This window comes from Asparagus officinalis, chromosome 10 (genome assembly GCF_001876935.1).
Source record: "Asparagus officinalis chromosome 10, Aspof.V1, whole genome shotgun sequence".
Classification (NCBI taxonomy): Eukaryota; Viridiplantae; Streptophyta; class Magnoliopsida; order Asparagales; family Asparagaceae; genus Asparagus; species Asparagus officinalis.
This window is the reverse complement of record NC_033803.1, coordinates 290,975-310,452: the sequence shown is the minus strand read 5'-3', so window position 1 is coordinate 310,452 and position 19,478 is coordinate 290,975. Positions and strand designations below refer to the sequence as shown.

The 19,478-nt window shown below is 38.9% G+C and overlaps 3 protein-coding genes across 6 annotated transcripts in view; all 3 read left to right on the top strand.

Moving 5' to 3' along the window:
- Window positions 482–3,384, top strand: LOC109825298 (spindle and kinetochore-associated protein 1 homolog). 4 transcript variants are annotated; one of them, XM_020392124.1, is made up of 9 exons: window positions 483–683; window positions 782–933; window positions 1,024–1,133; window positions 1,238–1,316; window positions 1,895–1,962; window positions 2,527–2,632; window positions 2,700–2,729; window positions 2,864–2,977; window positions 3,191–3,384. In XM_020392124.1, exons 1-9 carry the CDS (start codon window positions 587–589, stop codon window positions 3,266–3,268), a joined length of 834 nt encoding a protein of 277 aa, XP_020247713.1. In that variant the 5' UTR covers window positions 483–586; the 3' UTR covers window positions 3,269–3,384. The 4 variants fall into 4 exon arrangements, with proteins under 4 accessions (XP_020247711.1, XP_020247713.1, XP_020247712.1 ...); XM_020392123.1 differs by having other exon boundaries at window positions 782–951; XM_020392125.1 differs by having other exon boundaries at window positions 485–683; window positions 782–906.
- Window positions 6,304–6,864, top strand: LOC109825355 (14 kDa proline-rich protein DC2.15-like). The gene has a single exon (XM_020392204.1). It carries the CDS (start codon window positions 6,321–6,323, stop codon window positions 6,744–6,746), a length of 426 nt encoding a protein of 141 aa, XP_020247793.1. The 5' UTR covers window positions 6,304–6,320; the 3' UTR covers window positions 6,747–6,864.
- LOC109825370 overlaps window positions 18,295–19,478 on the top strand; it is a 2,954-nt gene continuing 1,770 nt past the window's right edge. The window contains 2 exon segments of the mRNA XM_020392227.1: window positions 18,295–18,342; window positions 18,432–18,449. Of these exon segments, the coding sequence (XP_020247816.1) occupies window positions 18,295–18,342; window positions 18,432–18,449 (66 nt within the window).

Below are 19,478 nucleotides of genomic sequence, written 5' to 3'. Positions count from 1 at the left end.
TGTGTAGAAATCAAGTTCTTTACTGATATTAGTACAGTAGATTCACTTCACGAGATCCATTTGGAGGCAATAAGCAAAAGTGACTCGCCTGATGCCTTGTCATCATTAGAGTGAAAATCTAAGAAAATAAATGTTTAAACATTTACTATAAAAAAACAATGTATATCTAACTGCTTATAACGAAAAACATAGCAAGCCACAACAAAATACCGTGCTGTTGAAATTCGAAGTGGATTTAAGATTAATTTGGCGGATAAGTTAAATGCAAGGCAGAATGTACTATATGAACAGGATGCGCAGTATGCTTATACGTCTACTTGTCTTCAGGGGCCTTCGATCCATTTTGGCCCATCTCTTCCATTTTAAGCGGCCCATATCTCTTCAATTTTTTTACGCTTTCCCGCCAAAGGAGACTTGGACTTGGTTTCGAAACGCAAAGCCAGAGAAAGGGGAGAATGAAAACCCTAATTTCAGTTTGCAATAGAATCAGAAAGAGCAGAGCAAAGCAAAGCAAAGCAAAGCAAAGCACAGAGAGAGAGAGAGAGAGAGAGAGAGAGAGAGAGAGAGAGAGAGAGAATCGATCGCCATGGATCTGAAGCAAGCGGGCTCCTCCCTCGATTCCCTCGTCTCTTCCTTCAACACTCGCATCGTCGAGCTTCAAGATCTCGTCATCGCCCGCAACAGTAATCTCTCTCTCTCTCTCTCTCTCGAGCGATCTCAAACTCTTCGATTTAAATTCATTGGAAACCTAATTTCTTTAGTTCATCGGCGATTCCCTCAGTGTACCCAGCCACCAGCGTGCCGGACCTCTCGCAAGCTGATACGACCCTGAAGGCCATGGAATCTCAGATCCAATCCATCAAGGACCGATTGCAAGAGGAGAGGAGCGCCATTCCTAAGGCTAAAGTTGCTTCTCCTCTTCATCATCTGACGGCACTGGATTCGATTTGGGTTTATTTTGAATTGGATTTTATTGGGTTTATTTTGAATTTGTTTTTATTGATTTCGATGTTCTTCATTCAGAAAATCATTGAGCTATCCTTGCGTCAGCAGAGGAAGTTGCAACAAATGCTCGCAAACGTCCCCTCCGGTATGCGAGAGGCCATGGTGTTGCCTGAGCAGACCCCTTCTCGGTACTTAACCGTTTCCATACAACTTATTATCATTATTTTTTTTTTCTAAGAAACCTCGTTTGTTTGTTGTCCTTTGAAGAAAATAAAATATTGCTGTGTTGTAGTTCTCTAATTGACGTACCGAATTATGATCACCCGTATGAAACTCTGGAGCTCAAGGAGGAGCCTGTTCCATTGCCCAAGGTATGGAGTCTTGACTTCAGTGAGCTCAGTTTTTAGATTCGAAACTTTCGGGTGGAGTTTTTTTGTTGCTCTTGATATTTGATACGGTACATCTCCCCAACTTGTTATGTTGTCGTTTAAATTGTTGTGAATAAGTTTGAATTATAAGAGGCCAAGATCCTTCTCCAATCTGATGCCAAACGTGTATAAAATCATAAGGTTGCTTACCCTCAGCAGGTTAATTATTTTCTTAAACTTCTGTATCGTCCCGTGGAAATTACTTCTACTTCCTATAAACTTTGGGAAGCTACTCAAAGAACGACATATGAAGGTTAAACTCTTCCACTGATAAAAGGCACATCTATATGCATGCCTGTGCATGCATGCTCATGTAATCGTGCTTGTGGGGCCGTTGTGTAGTGCGGGTGTGTGCATGTGTTTGTGTGCATCTCATGCGTGGAAAGTTTGGCAGGAGTCCTTCCCGTGTAAGACTGGGGAGAAAACACTGCCAAGTACACTTTTGGGAAGGACTCTTATGCGGAAAATATTATGACAGATTTTGTGTGCGCTTTAACTGATCTATCCATCTGCTGTTGCAGGAGAAGAAGGTTCGAAGCTCAGCACCTCGTTGGTATGTCACTTCCGAGGAGCTTGATTCCTTGTCATCGTGAGTTCTCATTTCTTCCCTGAAGTTACTGGGTAGCTATCAACCTCTTTGTTCATTGCCATTCCTGTCGAGTGCAAATTATCAAGTTTTGGTGGTTGATTGCCTGTCATAAGGACTTGATCAGTTTTGACAAGGAACTTTTCCAATTACTGTTTTGATGAGGAATGACTTCTAATTGATGACGATCACAGTGAAGTTTCGAGGAAACAAGGTTTAAATTAATTTCAAATTCATGATTTCTGATTGACGATAATCAGATATGCTTGCTGGACTAAGGTAGTGATAAAAATTCATATCACTTGCAGCTAGGTATACTTTATAGGGTGGGTGGAGTACGCTTTAGTATAACCCTATTGTATGTCATTAACTTACTCATCAATAATTTATTGTATGTTATTAACTTACTCATCAGTAATTAATGATTCTGATAATAGCTAAATTAAGCCCTTGTAGGCTCTATATACTTGCTGAAGTATTCATTGATATCAATAAATAGATTGATAAAATTTGACATGCCTTCATCATCAATAATTAGTGATTCCATGTCTTTTGGGTCCATTCTAGTTATATGAGGGGGAGGCTCACATTCGACAAGGTCAACATTGCTATTAATGAGATTGCTACACTCGCTGATGCAAATTTTCAGCTCATTACAGCCCCGAAGAAGAAGGTTTGAATTTCTTGTAATGTTCTCGCAGATTTGTTCTGGCTTTCTTATTCTCTTCAACCTTTTGCAGTTGACAGAAGACACTTGGGAAAAAGCTCTGGTAAATAATTTCAATGCTGCTTCCGTGCAACGATGCCAACACAGTTCTTCACATATTATTAACATGTGCAAATACTATGAATTACTGGTGGCTTAACTCTATGACTTTATACACATGCCCATGATAAAATGCAGGAACTTAGAGACATCGCAACGGCAGAAACAGTGAGGGGGAAGCATTTTTTTCTTGAGACTGATATTAAAGGACCAGGACTAAAGCTTGACAACACCGGGAAAGCAATTTTAACTGTAAGTAGTTGATTCCAAATAGGCGTACACAGATAAACATACCTTTCCACATGCGCCCATCTTCTACATTCATTCAGATTGCAGGATTTCTGTTTGAATGGTTTGTTCATGCGTCATTCTACCTTAGCTCAAATCTTTTACTTTATTGTGCGGCTCCATATCCTTTTGGTTCTCTGGAAAAGGGCATAGCTGAATACTTTTTGCAATCCGCAGGTTCTCCGTCATCTCGGTCGCATTCAGGAAATTCGCATTGGCCATCATCGTGTGATAACCCTTGCGAAACCCCAGTGATAACTACAACTGAAAAACTTCTCGCTGCATATGTAGCATTGTTGTATCTATTTACTTGACTCCTGCCAGGGATTTGTACCGTGCAGTGTGTTTTTAATTATAATGTTTTTCTGTTAGTTTTTGGCTTTCTGCTAATTTGCATGTTTAGCTTTGTTTCACCAGTGGCCTGCAATTATATCTCAAAGGAAATGTTGGTCATACATCACAAAGGACAAGCTGCTGAAAGATGGTCCCTTGTCACTTCCCTCTATGAGATAAGTTCTTTTGCTCATTTAGAGCTAACTAAACCTACAGAAATCATTTAGAAATACAATGTTGCAAGCGCTATAGATAAATAGTTTGTTAACTATTTTAACTCCTATAGATAAATTTTATGTTAATTTACTCTGGTTATCATCCCCCCCACAATTCATCTATTTCTTATCGTCATGGGCCTAGATGAAAGAGATAACAGTCCTCAGGTTTAGGGAACATCTGACCTGAATTACACGCGCTTGAAAACTCTTACATGTGCCTTCAAAATTGAGCAGCGCCAAGTAGAAGCAACAGAAAAATGGCCGGGGAAATTGAGCAGTCTTGGACTCCTCCCGCAACAAGCCCGTAACCTTGTCTATTCCCCTCTCTAGTTTATTATCGGATCCCTGATGGCTCTATAGTTATATAAAATTTTGATTTTTTTAGGGTTTTTTTATTTATTTTTTGATCTTGCTGTAGCTCCCTGTTAATGATGAGCTCGTTTGGCACAATGGAACGCCGTTCCCTGAGCCCTGCGTTGATCAACTCGCTCCCACCATCGGAATGATTCGAGATTTTTAGGGTTTTTGGTCATCTGCCTAATTAACCCTAATTCCCTTCGAATTGTATTGCTAAGTATGAGGCTTTGGGTTGGGTTTGTGGAGGAGGATTGACTTTCTTTGGGAGTTTAATTAGGACTTACTTGCTGCTTTGAATGAGCCTGAAAAATCCCCTTTGTAAGTCCCTCCGTTTCCCCGGAACTTTTTTTTCTCCTTGAAGTTATATGCCTTGAAACTAGAAAGGAACAATTTTGTCAAGTTTGCGGCGTTGTTAATTTGTAGGTAGCATTTGTGATTTGATGAATCGTAATAATGATAGTTATGTCAAAAAGATTTGCATTTTACATGTAGAAACTTTGGTCATTAGGATGATGCCAAGGCCGCACTGGACTAAGATCGTATGCTTTCATTTTACTGGTAAAAAATGAGTTAGCACCCAGGCGCCACGCAAGTTGTGTATAACTGGGAGTGATTCACATACGCGGGAGAAAGAAAAAAAATCGACCATCCAATGTGTATGAAGCAAGCATGGGAAGTGAAAATGGTTATTGTAATTTAGCCTTTCTGTACCACAAGTTATAAATTTGCCAAAATGTCCATGTTAGTAGTTCATAGTATACAATTTATCTTTAGATGTGTCAGGCGCCTAACGCAGCCACAGCACCAAAAGTGGCCACAACCACAAATGTTGAAAAGAGGAAGAAAAGGGGCGTGTGGGCTGCAGCAAAGTTTGAAGATGAAAAGAAAATAAAAAATGGTGGGCCCCACAGCATAAAAAAATATTAATATTTTATTACACATAGTGTTTTTCCAAAACCCTATAAATAGGCTCCAAATACTTAAGTAAAAACTCATCCCAGAAACAACTTCTCTTATAGAAGAGTGAGAGAGAAAAAAAAAATAGAAAAGAGAGAGTATCTCCTTGTAAAGAGAGATTGTAACTCCAGAGTTTTCTCTTCATAGTTGATTCTTCTATCCTTACCCGTGGATGAAGGCGATTTTGTGTCGAATCACGTAAATCTGCGTGTCTATCATTTTATTTTTATTTTTGCTCTATTATTACTACGACCATGCTCTATTGGATCCCGGGTTTGTCCCAACAAGATATATGCCAGATTTTTTTTCCCCGAATTGATATATAGCGATATTGTCAAACAAAGCAGCATTGGCCTGGTCCATTAATTGATGTGCGGCTAGCTCTACAAAGAGATCCACACATCAGTCCACACATCCATCCAACTGCAGCTATCTTTTACCAATTTCTAGGTTGACGTCTCTTCTCCTTTTGTCGTGGTTCGGCAAAATTCATCCGTAGTGCTGTGATATAAAGTATTGAATTGAATAAGTATGAGTTTTGTCAAATGCCGAGTATGTATGTATGTATTTTGTTCTATGTAGGCTGTGTGTCGTAGTTTGCGTTGATTTGTCCATGCAAAAGAAAGTTAATTAATTAATTGGAAGGTTGGTATCACTCATAATTCAATCTTTCTCGTGGTGTTCAAGTTGAGCCAGTCGCAAGTTTAGTCTATATACTAACAAATTGAGGTTGAAGTCCTTGCACCTTTTGGCGTACTCGGAGCAAGTTTGGCCAAAAATGCTTATGAGTCCAAGCTGTTTAAATACTATGTGGTCCTTCCACTGAGATTTTCTCTCGTACGTCTCTTATTTTTTCATATTGGTTGATAAGGATTTTTCCCTATATTTCTAGTCCACTTGTACAGTAAGGGTTTTGTGCTCTTAACCGTAGTACTGAATGAGTAGCTGGCGCAATGGCTGTATCTGGTGGGGATGAGGAACTCTTGCATGCATGCACTCATCTTATTGCTTATTATTTTCATAATGCAACTTGATCATAATATTTATAAGCCGGAATAATATAACACCTTCAATATCCAAGCATGACTCTAACTATCCAAGCATGATCTGACTGCAGTGCGGATTACATAATTCATCTCTCTCTCTCTCTCTCTCTCTCTCTCTCTCTCTCTCCCCCCCTCTCTCTCTCTCTCTCTCTCTCCCCCTAGATGGAGAACTACAGCCACGAAGAACGAAATATCCCGATCGAAGGCCGGCCCAAACCCTACCCCCCAAATTGCATGATGAATGCCAGCAGGTCCATGTTGGTGCCAACACATTCACATGCATGCCCATTGCCCACCTTCACAAAACTCCAAGACGTACCCTAGCTCCTATAAAACCTTAAGCTCCTCTTCCATCTCTCTTCAATTCACAGAAGTTAGTTCCTCTCTTCTTTGAGAATGGCAGCTTCATCAAACAAGGCCTTGGCCTCTACCACCGCTCTCCTCCTCACCCTCAACCTCCTCCTCCTCCTCTTCTCTCTAGCCTCTTGCAACTCGGCCCCTTGCCCTCCGGAGCCCACCAAGCCTCAGCCTCAACCAACACCAAGGCCGCGTCATCATCACGGCTCATGCCCTCGTGATACATTGAAGCTTGGAGCTTGTGCTGACGTTCTTGGTGGACTCATCAACATCAACGTTGGCAAGTCCCCTAAGACGCCATGCTGCAGCTTTCTTCAGGGCTTGGCTGATCTCGAGGCTGCTGCTTGCCTCTGCACAGCGATCAAGGCCAACGTCTTGGGCCTTAACTTGAACGTCCCGGTGAGTCTCAGCCTGCTCCTTAACTACTGCGGGAAGAAGGTCCCTGAGGGATACAAGTGTGCCTAGCTATATATGTGTGTCTGTACTTCGTGGAATATTCTTGCTACTGCATGGTTGAATGCTAGTCTTGGTGTTAAAAGAGCCTGCAATCTTGTTGTTGCTTAATTAATTAGTTGTGGTGTGATTCTGGTGTGGTGTTCAGCTTGTTTCGTTTCGATGATATCCATCGGAGACTTCAAAGTTTCTAGCTAGCTAGTGGGAGATATATAGAAGGTTTGTGTTGTCATAATGTGTCACGGTAATAATTAGAGTTCTGTGAACGCAAATATATATATGCAGTGCGTGGGTGTGATGTTCGAGTGCAGAAGATTCTATATATACGTCTGTCGTAATTAATGTAACGTCTTATATATAAATGGGCATTAATGTCTTCTGTAGATTGTTAATTAACAGTACTCATGCCAGCAGGGATGGCCGGGTGACCATGAGCATGCGCTGCACTGCTAGCTATAAGTTTTTATATTTGTGATGGGGAGTAAATTAAAAAGGGTTGAACAAGCTTCTCTTAACTTCACCATAAGAAAAGAACCCAGACGAATAGGTCATTAGTTTACAAATTGTCAGGCGTCTACTAACATGGTGACTGCTAACTCTGAGAAGGGTAATAATTCATCTATCAACAACAAGAAGAAGTTTTCATTTACCAAAAAAACAACAACAAGAAGAAGTTTTTTAACAAAAGGAAGAACCAGAATCCAAAGAACCTGAACGTTCAGAAGAAAGAGTTCAAGAAGAACGGTAAATGCTTCAATTGTGGGAAGCAATGACATTTTACCAAGGACTGCAAAGCACCAAAGAAAGAAATTACACATAATGTTAATCAAGTTGATGATTGTGTGACTATGATCTTCCAGGTAACAACTCCTAACAGCAATATCGCTGATTGGTGGTTAGACATATGTGTTATTTGTCATGTTTTCTCCAATAGAGATGTATTCTCTTCTTATGTTGCTGCCAAAGAAAACGTATCAATGGTTGATCGTTCCGTGGTTTCTGTTCTTAGAGCTGGAACTGTGGTGCTGACTCTCTCTTCAGGAAAGACTCTCATATTGAAGGATGTGAAACATGTTCCCTCAATTGCCAAAAACTTAGTCTCTGGAAGCCTGCTATGTGATGCAGGTATGAGATTGGATTTCCAAAGAGGTAAGGCTATATTATCCTTTAAGAAAATATATTTTGGCAATGCATATCATACTGATGGCATATATAAGATCAGTACTATTGCACCTAACTTGGTTATAAATGAAGTATCCTCTTCTACTTACTCCCATGTATTATGGCATAATAGGTTATGACATGTAAATTATAGAAAATTGTCTAGCATGGAAAATTTAGGATTAGTTTCAAAATATGGGGGTAATAAACCTAAGAAATGTGAAGTTTGCGAGCAAGAAAAGCTGATGAGGAAGCCATTTTCAAGTGTCACGAGGAGCACCAACCTATTGGATCTGATTCATTCAGATACTTGTGACTTCAAGAGCTTCGTCACTCGTGGCGGCAAGAAGTACTTCATCACCTTCATTGACGACCATTCTCACTTTTACCATGTTTACCTGCTGAAATCTAAAGATGAAGTCTTCAGCAAGTTTGTCGAGTTTCGGACTCGAGTGGAGAAGCAGCTTGGACTGCAGGTGAAAAGACTCAGGAGCAACAATGGAGGAGAGTACCGATCTAAGAAATCGGAAGCATACTTCAAGGAACATGGAATCATTGCTGAAACTACTGCTTCGTATTCTCCGTAATCTAATGGGATTGTAGAAAGGAAGAACTACACATTGACCGAGATAATGAATTCGATGCTAATCACATCTGGTTTACCTACCTACTATTAGGGAGAGGCTTTGCTGATGCTAAACTGGATTCTAAACAGAGTACCCTATTCCAAAACTGATAGTACTCCTCATCAGTTATGGTTGGGATATCCATACCCTTTGGATAATCTCAAAATGTGGGGGTGTCTTGCATATGTTCGAATTCAAGATATCAGAAGGCCTAAGCTCGGACCAAAGACTAACAAATATGTATTTCTTGGCCAAAGTGAGTCATGGCCATTTTTACACTATAAGAAAACTTGTATGTGTCTACACTTGTTTTATAACACAAATAAAAATATTATTTTATTTGCAAAGGATTAAACAATATTGACACAAATAAAAATGTAACAAATCACGACGCATATTTGTATCGTTAAATATACAATTAAATATAATTAAAAATACTAATAGTTCAATATCGATTGTAAGAGGATCTATTCATAGGCTTAAATAATAAATCTTAAATTTTAATTATGGTGTTAATGAAACATTTATAATAGTGTATAAGCTGAAAAACCTCCATAGTTTACCTAAAAAAAACCTCCATAGTGAGGTGTGCTTTGGTGAGCTAGAGTAATCTTACGATGGGTAACCTTCTTAGAAGTTATAGTGTTGAATGATGATACTCTTTATATTTTAATGGTCTAGACACAACTATGTATCACTATTCTTGACACACATATGTGTCATGAGTTTTGTTACATATATGTGTTAACACTCTTGACATATACATACATACATATATACATATGTGTGTGTGTGTGTCATGGCTTTTATGAAACATTCTCACATGTGTAAAAAGAGGCTCTCCACACATACTCTACCCATACATTCTCAAATGTATCGCGTAGAAAAAAAAAGTTATCATTATTTTTAACTTTTATTGGAGTATCACAACTTTATACGTATAAGAGGCTCTTTCACACCATTGCCCATCTTGATGGACAGTCCCTGTTTGGCTATTGGATTTATGACATCGTCATAAATTCAAGAGATCTTTAACAATCTAGCAGCATTATTGCAGGTACAGATAAATGCGCAATTAACATTAAGGCTTAATTAGTTATTCTAATTATATATAATAATATCATTTTAACACCCTAAAGTGTCATATATATTTCTAAGATTCTTTTAGGATATTTGCTCGTTTAGTATATGATATTTTTATCTTATCTTATTCAAAATTGGCAACGATACATATTTTCCTAGATATGTTATTGAGAAGATTTTCACCTTCAGACTATTTTAATTATTTTGAGCTATGTATTTAGATATACATTTTTTATAATATCTATATTGGACTATATTGAAATTCTAATATATTATTGTTTTTAGGGAAAAATGTATCCAGGCCCCAAAAACAGAAACTTCATGTGCTGCAGCCCCTCTTAGTTTCCCCCATGTGATTCAGCCCCTTGAAGTGTGACACTTTGTACTACAGTCCTTTTTTAGCAATTATTACATGCCAGCTAAGCTAAAATCCTCAAAATAACCTTATCCCATCTCTTCAATCCCTCAAACCCAGCTCTCTCATCTCCCTATGTTAGTTCTAGCTAGTTGGGCAAGTTAAAACTAACAATATTCGAAGCGATATAACGAGAGATAGAAAATGAGCCAAAGTGAAAGAAAGATACCATGTGATAGACAATATAAAGGGCTACACACCGGTGAAGGCGGTGGTGAAAACGGAGACCGGAGGTGGTCGAAAAACGCACGCGAAGTCGGCACGGCGCTGCTATTTTCTGCTCGCTGCTGCCGTCGAGCGATGTTTCGGACGTTACCGAGAGAGATAGAGACCGAGTTAGAGCGTGATACAAATTGGAGGTGATAGGCAACATGTAAGGCTAGTCACCAAAGAAGAAATCGGAGGAAACGGAGATTGGAGGTGATCGGAAAGTACGTGCGAAGTCGGCACAAAAACTACACACCGGTCTTCATATGTTTAGTATATGATATTTTTATCTTATCTTATTCAAAATTGGCAATGATACATATTTTAATTTGAATAATGACAAAATTTTCCTAGATATGTTATTGAGAAGATTTTCTTTTGTATTTCATCTTCAGACTATTTTAATTATTTTGAGCTATGTATTTAGATATACATTTTTGATAATATCTATATTGGACTATATTGAAATTCTAATATATTATTGTTTTTATTGTACTTATTTACACGGAAAAGACATTTATTTTTCATATTTATATATTTTTATAATATACAACTAGTACTCCGATTGCACGCGAAGATGCGTGCATGATACAATACGTATATATTTGTATGAAAAAGATTATTAGCACCAACTTAACAAATGACAATAAATAATAATTTGTTTGACATACCTACTTCTCTCAAGATCTCTCTTTTGCTTGATATAAAGGAAATCATATATAGATATCCTTACCTGGTAAAAATAAAAAATAAAAAAAGAGAAGGAAGACTGACTTTTGGATCTTGGGAATTGCTTCCTCCTGAGAATAATACCATCGATCAGCATCAACGTTTAAAAATTGTAGCCAGAAACAACAGTAATATTTTAAGAGCCCACCTCTACGTACGCTTCTCTTATAAACCGGCATATTATAAATGTAACTGAAGTTGGATATATAGCGGTGTTCAAAAATATTAAACGTGGAAGGAGGTTGAGTGTTAGTGGGAATTTTGTTAATTTGGTTATGTTCAAGGACGACTATTCCTCCTCTGCCTTTGAAATTTGCTTTGAGATACTATTAATTAGTTTCTAGGGCATTAAAAAAAACTGAAGCTCACATGCCCAGAATTGAGGCTTTTCTTAACTAATAGAAATATATATTTTTTATTTTTTAAAACATTTCATGGGAAGTTAATGAGAGGATTTTGTGAGATCATGTGTTTGAATCTTATACTTTACCATTTTACCAGTTTGCCCGTTACAATTAAATATTGTAAAAAGTGAAGACGTAAGAGCATGCATGTATTTATAGAAATTGTGACAAAAAAAAAGGGTATAACATCAAAAAAGTAATGCAAAAGGCTAGCTTTCTTGAATAAATATATAGTTATAGATAAAAATAATTATTTTACTTAGTTTGCGTTATGATACACTTTAGAAAGCTCTAGAAATAAAGAAAGAGAAAGAAAAGAAAAGAATAGAAAATAGATTGTGTGAAATAACCAAATTGTCCTCTGTGTCTTTAGCGAAATGAAAGACAATTTCCCATATCCTTCAAAATTTTCTACCGTCGTTAAATTTTTAATATATTAGTAATTAGTATAGATAATTTTAAATCTTTGTTTAATTGGTAGAATAGTGGAATGTAAAGTTGGTTTTCAATAAAGAATCTAGTAGTTCTTGTTTGTTCGTAAAAAAATCGATGAATTCGGATAGTTACGTGCCCACTTGTGATTAATTTTGTATTTAAAATAGAAAAAAGTTTAGTCGTTACAAATAATTGTACTAAAAATTTTAGTTGTTACTAATGTGAACGGGGGGCCACTACGCACGAGCGCGGAGCAGCAAGCGGGCGGCAAGCCCATGAGCGCGGGTGCGGCCCACGAACCAATTGTCGAGCTCTGTTATAAATATAGGACGGTCTTTTTTCCTAGGGTTTTGTATGGGAGAAAAAGCACGGGAGAAAAACAGTTGAATTTTTTGCCGGTTGCAGACAGAGGATTTTTTTAGCTGCAGAGAAGAAAACAAGAGTATTTTTGGCGGCTAGAAAATAGAGATCTTAAGGAGACAACTTTGGAGGGATTTTACAAGAGAGATGTTAATTTTTTTGGATAAAAATCATAGTTTTATCTTTGGGACGAGCTTGTGGATTGTACAAGTCGTCGGTATTCTCCTCATAGTGGAATCTCCCCTCACCCCTCCCGTGGATGTACAAGTCGTCGGTATTCTCCTCATAGTGGAATCTCCCCTCACCCCTCCCGTGGACGTAGGCAAGTTTGTCGAACCACGTAAATCTCGTCATAGTGGAATCTCCCCTCACCCCTCCCGTGGACGTAGGCAAGTTTGTCGAACCACGTAAATCTCGTGTCTTTGTTGTTTTCTGGGTGTTGACTACTGCTTGTAAGCTTCCTCGATAATTCAGTCCTAGAACTGATAAGAGGAAGAGTGTATATTTCACTTTGTTGAGATATTTCACTTTCTATTCTTGTTTCTTTTGTGAAACGGGAATATAGAGGTTGTCTATTGAGCTTTTGTGAAAATAAAAACCATGATTTTCTCTCGGGTTATATCGCTTCTGCGACGTGAGGGCTGTACGCCCAACAACTAATAATTGTACTCTCTAAAATAAGCAATGAAAATTTATCAAAAAATAAAACAAAATAAGCAATGAAAAGACTTGAAAGGAATCGTAGTAACAATTTTTTAACTTTTCAGAGTTTTTAAAATAATTGTTTAAGTGTCCTGGACCCCACCAATCACGAACTCTTTCTCAAATCCGTCCTTTTCTTTGTCGGAATTCTGATCGGCCCACCATTCTGACGTGGCGCTGTATTATCACGACCAGATTCAATTTTGCGATAACACGTTTCGCAGACGGAGACTACATTTCCTGACAAACTCAGACGTAGTCACGTAGACCCTCACCATTTAGGTATAATCCTTGCGTGATCCCACTAACCAAGCCGCCCTTTCGTTAGCAGCTCAAAATTATATCCTACATATATAACTAACAACTAATTAACAAGTTGAAATTTAAGCATATTCATCAAATCCCAAGAGCGATTAAGAAAACTTAGCATAATCATGTATTCTCTTTAACTCTAACCTCTCAAATATTATTCTGAGAGTTCATGATCTTTATGAGATCTACTTTTATAGTTTCATGTACGATCAGTTTTATCGGTATTATATGTTTAATAAATCTAAAGTTAAATATGTTAAAAAGAGAATATATAGTTTCATAAATTCTAATTAAAATTAATTAGTAGATTCAATTTTATATTTCTCATTTTTCTAGTTGTTTTTCCTCACTCTTTCTAGACTTATTTTCTCTCTTGATTTTCTTGATTTTATTTTGTTCCCACTTCTATTTCTTTTCTTGATTCCCCTTCTTTTTTAATCTCCTCTTTATTCTCTTTTCTCTTTGTTTATCTCCTTGTTATCTCCTTCTCTTCTCTTGTATTTATTGAAATTAAACTTGATTTTGGATCAAGCTTAATTTTGGGTTTATGATGGAATTATTCTAAGTTTGACCAAACCCAAAATTAGGTCCAAATTCTAGAGGTTTTCTAGAAACACTCTAGAAGGTTGATCACCTCCTTAAAGTGTTCTAGAGAAATTTTTAAGCTAAATATCTAGATAATAGTATAGAAACATCTAGATAATTTGTGATAAAAATATTTAGATATTATGTAGAAATTTTTAGAGATTAGAAAAATATCTAGGAACTATGGAGGTGATATTAGAAGAATCTAGATCCTTTGTAACATATCTTTGGGAGGCTATAAATACCTCCTCACCTCTCTTATTTGTAAGCAAGAAGAAAAAGTTGAACAAGTGAATAAAGCAAGTTCAAATAAAGAGTCTTCCTCTTCATAAGTCCTCTACATTTCTCTAAAAGTCTTTCAAGTGTTCTCTAAGTGTTCTTCATATTCTTCTTCATACTTAGAGGTTTATTCTCTTGGTTTCTTTCGGGTTTCTCGGGTATTACGGTCTTGGGCTAGTGCTAAGCACTATCGGTGTTATCTTTACAGTATTAGTTTTTTTTTATTTCATGACAATTCCCTCTCTACACACTATATTTCACTCCTTCTTTTCCATATATTTCTAAGATCAAATTTAGAAATTCAAAACACAAACTTTCCTTATGTTCGACATCTAATTTCTATACTAATACTCGCATATGTACTGAGTATAAATTTGTTGAGGTGGTTCCTTTCCATCCACTCATTCAAATGGTCGTCACTTGAAAATCATCAACTCTTGATTATTCAACTTATGTGAACATGATCTCCTTTTAATTAAGTGGATAAGAATAAATCATATTGTCACCGGACATTAAATTTGTGTTTGATACCAAACATATTCATTTTAATCAGCACAGACAATGACAGTAAAATAAGTATCAACAAGTTCTAGATAATGGGACCATTGGGGAACATTACATCATAAGCGCATGCATGAAAGACAAAATGAGCAGAATCCGTTCAACTGGCTCCGATTGGTCCCTTTACAATTTCATGTCACTTCGTCACATGCATATGCTAGTGACTATACTTGTTTACTAGAAAAAAATGAAGAGCATTAGCGTACGGAGTACTCCAATAATTAACTCAGTACTATGGTTCTAGGGTAAAACACAATGTTACTAAGTTTTCAGCAGGGAGTATTTCCAAGGAAATAAAGAGTTTTTGGGTGCATGACCAATCCCTAACTTGAAGGGAAAAAAAAGTGCATATCCTATGTTAGAATTGGGGTGTCGACCAAACCTTGCAGGCGAGCGGGGCGACAAGCAAACTCTCTAGCGACGCGGTCCAGGCGAGCGAGATCTGGCGAGCTCGTGGCGACGAGCTCGAAAGGGGGGCTGCAGGCGAGGCGAGCTCAAGGTCAGGATATGGCGAGCTTGATGGCGAGATCTGTTGGCGAGCTCGAGCGACTCCTTGCTGGAGAAGTCGACGCATGCGAAAATGTTGCAGGCGAGATTGTGGCTCGCCCGCAGGCGAGATTGGGCACCCGCTGTCGCCAGCCTGTCATTGTGTTCCCCTATAAAAGGGAACCCGAAACCCTAGCCCCATTGTAGCGTTTTTCTTCTCGCGATCTCAACTCCAGTGGCGGCTCTATCTCCCTCTCTCCTCTCCAGCGATCTCTCTTTCTCTCCTTTCCTTTTCTGTGCTCACGTGATTGGGAAGGATTTAAGAAATGGGAGGAATTTATTGTGATAGATTTGAAGAGAGGATTAAGAGGGGGTGTTATTTAAGAGAGAGGAATCTTCACCGTAGCTACAGTGAAAGATTGTATTTATTGAGGAATCTCAAGTTTGAGATTCACTCGTGAATTGTAATTTCTTGTTAGATTAATAAGAAATTACTGTGTGTGGCTCCCGAGGACGTAGGCAGTTGCCAAACCTCGTTAAATCTTTGTGTACTTTTTCTATTCTGCGTTTCTGCTGCATTAGGGGTTTTGTGTAGCCCCGACGGGTAAATTCCCAACAACTGGTATCAGAGCGTGAAACGATCTAGAGGAAATCAAATTCAAGTAGGAGCCATGGCCGCAGATGAAGGAAAAATGAGACTTGAGAAGTTTGATGGAACAGATTTCAGATTCTGAAAAATACAGATAGAGGATTATCTGTATCAGAAAAATCTGTATCAACCACTATCGGGAAAGAAGCTAGATTCTATGAAGGCAGATGAGTAGAACCTTCTAGATAGATAAGACTTGAGAAGTTTGACGGGACAGATTTCAGATTCTGGAAAATACAGATAGAGGATTATCTGTATCAGAAAAATCTGTATCAACCACTATTGGGGAAGAAGTCAGATTCTATGAAGGCAGATGAGTGAAACCTTCTAGATAGACAAGCCCTCGGAGTTATCAGATTGACGTTGTTCTATGAAGGAAGAAGAGTGGAACCTTCTAGATAGACAAGCCCTCGGAGTTATCAGATTGACGTTGACTTGCAATGTTGCGTTCAACATAGCGAAGGAGAAGACCACGGCAGGTCTTATGACAGCACTCTCAAACATGTATGAGAAGCCATCAGCCGCGAACAAAGTTCATTTGATGCGGCGGTTATTCAATCTGAAAATGGCGGAAGGCGCGTCAGTAGCACAACACCTCAATGAACTTAATACGGTTACAACCCAATTGAGTTCAGTTGAAATTGAGTTTGATGAGGAAGTTCGGGCGTTGATACTTTTGTCTTCCCTACGAGAGAGTTGGAATGCTACAGTCACAGCTGTGAGTAGCTCGTCGGGAAGCACCAAGTTGAAGTTTGACGACGTTCGTGATCTGGTTCTCAGTGAGGAGAACCGACGGAGAGTGGTCTGAGAAGCTTGGAAGCAAAAACTCAACATGACTAGAGTTATAAAAGTGGATCCAGGAGTCATTGACCAGATCCCTATCTAATCTACTCCAAACCCTGGTATTAGTGTCTTGTTTGTTGTTCCAAGTATAGAAGCATCCTGTGGGTTTTAGATGAGAGAGCTGGCAAACATCAATGAAAGAACTGAAGTTAACAGTGTCAGTATTGTAGACGTCTAAAAATGCCTATAGGTATCCGCACACAGCTCGAGACAGAGAGGAGGTGATGAAGCCATTATCTAAGTCTAAGGGGATTATCCGACGCCGATGAACACATGAAGCAAAACGGCAAACCAAATGGCCTGTGCGCTCATCGGCCACCTCCAAGTGGCCCGTGCATTCGTCAGCCAGTTTCAAGTGGCCCGCGTGCTCATCGACCACCACCAAGTGACCCGCACGCTCATCAGCCATCAAATCGGCGAACCAAGTGACCCGCGTGCTCACCGACCACCAAGTGGTCCGCACGCCCATCTACCACTAAATCGATGAACCAACTGGTGACCCGCACACTCATCAGCCAGCTCTAAGTGGGCCGTACACTCATCGTCCATCGGAATGGCAAAACGACTGGCCCGTACGCTCGTCAGCCACCTCCAAGTGTCCCGCACGCTCATCGGCCACCAAAACAGCGTACAGATCAACGAAACGACGAAATACGCGTAACGACGGAACAAGTCAAAACCCGGAAAACCAATAAAAGCCGCTGGCGGCCGAGTCACATCAAAACGACTCGGTCGAACCAGTGGTTCGGCCCAAAGCCAGATCACTGAAAGGTGACTCGGCGGCCGAGCCACCAGGTGACTGTTCGGTCAAAATTCGGTTTTTTGGTTCTTTGACGGATTCTTTTGGGATTTGAGTGTTCCTGGGCGTTCCAACTGATCTGATATTGTGGTTGTACAGTTGTTAACTGAAGATACAAAAAAATCCATCGGTCTCATCCAAATAACCGCATCCGAGGCCTATAAATATGAGTCAAATACCTCCATTTTAGGGGGGACATCAAGAGGGCGAAGCGCTGCCGAATTGGAAAGTGGAGCCACGAATTTACAGCAAGGGTTAGCAGATCTTGGCGATCTCCTGTGCATAAAGAGTGGAGTTCGAGAGATCTGAGACCCGTCCCCTATTCCTCCGGATTTAAGCTTGGTCTTAAATCTCGAGAAGAGCCATGATCTTGCTTGATCGAGATCACCGCTTGCAGCGATTACTTCCTTCGTGAAGTAAGAGCTTTGATCACCAATCTGTCAATCGGATCTGATCCGTGGCGGTCCACGGATATTAACGTCCCCGGCACAGGCAAAGTTCCCACGCAAGCAACGGGTGATAAACGTCCGTTACGCTGTTTGACAAGAGTTGTAATCTTTATTTTTATTGTATAAAGGAGATCTTATAAAAAGATCAACTTTTCTTTTCATTTGAGTTTATTGTAATGACCAAAGTTGTAATAGATTCGATGACAATGAAAACATCAACTTTTGACCCAAACAAGTATCAGTGAGACTTGCACCTCCAAGTTTTTCCTCATTTGAGAGCATAGCATTAAAATCCCCACATAATAGCCAAGGAGTATTCCCAATAGATTGGTGCAAAAGGGATAATTCAGTCCACAGATTTTTCCTAGCTTCCAAATGATTAAAACCATATATTGATGAAATAATACAATCAATTCTTCCATCTTTACATTTGACAGTGCATGTTATATGCTGGGGAGAGGAAAGTGATTCCTGGATGTCCAAAACATTTGGAGCCCACAATAGCAAGATTCTGGCAATTCCAGTATTATTCACATTTGAAATCCATTCCCAGCTTCCAGCAATTTTCTGTGTAATACTAGGTAATTTTTTATCCTTTAATTTTGTTTTCAGGAGAGCAATAAAAGAAAGGTGCTATTGTACAATATGCTGTTTAACTAAGAGCTGCTTAGGGGATTTATTTAGTCCCCTAACATTCCAAAAAGTCATATTCATTTCAGTTTAGTCCTCCTCTATCTAAAGTGTATTCACCTCTACACTTGCATATCTGATCTAACAAATTGCCTCCAGGACAAAATATATTTTGAACGGGACCCGTGATTCGAGAGTGGAGCTCGGCCTCTAGAAGCGGAGCCCACACCGTTACCAACTGATTTGTGGGCCACATTAAAAATGTGTGTCTTGCTAGCCTGGGTTTCACAAATAGGTGTCCGTCAAATGTTTTGTGACAGGAAATTTTGTGGCTTTAGACGGTACAACACTTGATAGACACTAAACATAAATATGTGAATCTTATAGTTTAGATGAGGCTAAAATGCAGTTAGGTAGATCATTGTTTCTTAAAAAAAAAATTACATGGCCCAAGTTTGAAAACAGAGCAAAATGATACCCTCAATTATAAAAAAATATATAGTTCGCTATCGGCTGTCAATCAACTATAAGAATTTTCCAAAAATATTCTCATGCGCTGAATCATGTGACTAATTTAAAGGTAAATTCATAGTTATTGTATTAATTACAATTCTACCATCTCTGTCCGAACTAAATAATATCCCCCTCCTTTTATTCATCTTCTTTTTTCTCTTCAAAGTCTAACTATTTTCCCCCAAATTAAAACCATAGAATGAGGACCGTCTGCTGCAGCTCATCAACCCTAGATTAGTACGCTCTCGCTCATCATAGAATTAGGAGCCATTATAGATCTGACAGGGAGAATGAGGAACGCCCGTTGTAACTCGTCAACCCAATATTAGCGCGCTTTCTATCATCCACGAGGACATTTAGTGGTAACAATAAATTTTGGGAGATTTTTTTAAAATAGTATTATTACAGCGGATCTATCTCCCAATATTAGAAACATGAAATCTTAGTTTCCCGTCATAGACTTAGGAACAATTGTAGAATTGGGGGTGGGGTGGGGTTGGGGGGGGGGGGGGGGAA

Excerpts from the sequence above, each read along its gene's own strand:
- LOC109825355 (XM_020392204.1), top strand. The coding sequence starts at position 6,321 with ATGGCAGCTTCATCAAACAAGGCCTTGGCCTCTACCACCGCTCTCCTC.
- LOC109825298 (XM_020392122.1), top strand. The coding sequence starts at position 587 with ATGGATCTGAAGCAAGCGGGCTCCTCCCTCGATTCCCTCGTCTCTTCC. Across the intron at positions 1,963-2,526 it reads GAGCTTGATTCCTTGTCATC|TTATATGAGGGGGAGGCTCA; the intron begins GTGAGTTCTCAT and ends GGTCCATTCTAG. Across the intron at positions 2,730-2,863 it reads ACACTTGGGAAAAAGCTCTG|GAACTTAGAGACATCGCAAC; the intron begins GTAAATAATTTC and ends GATAAAATGCAG.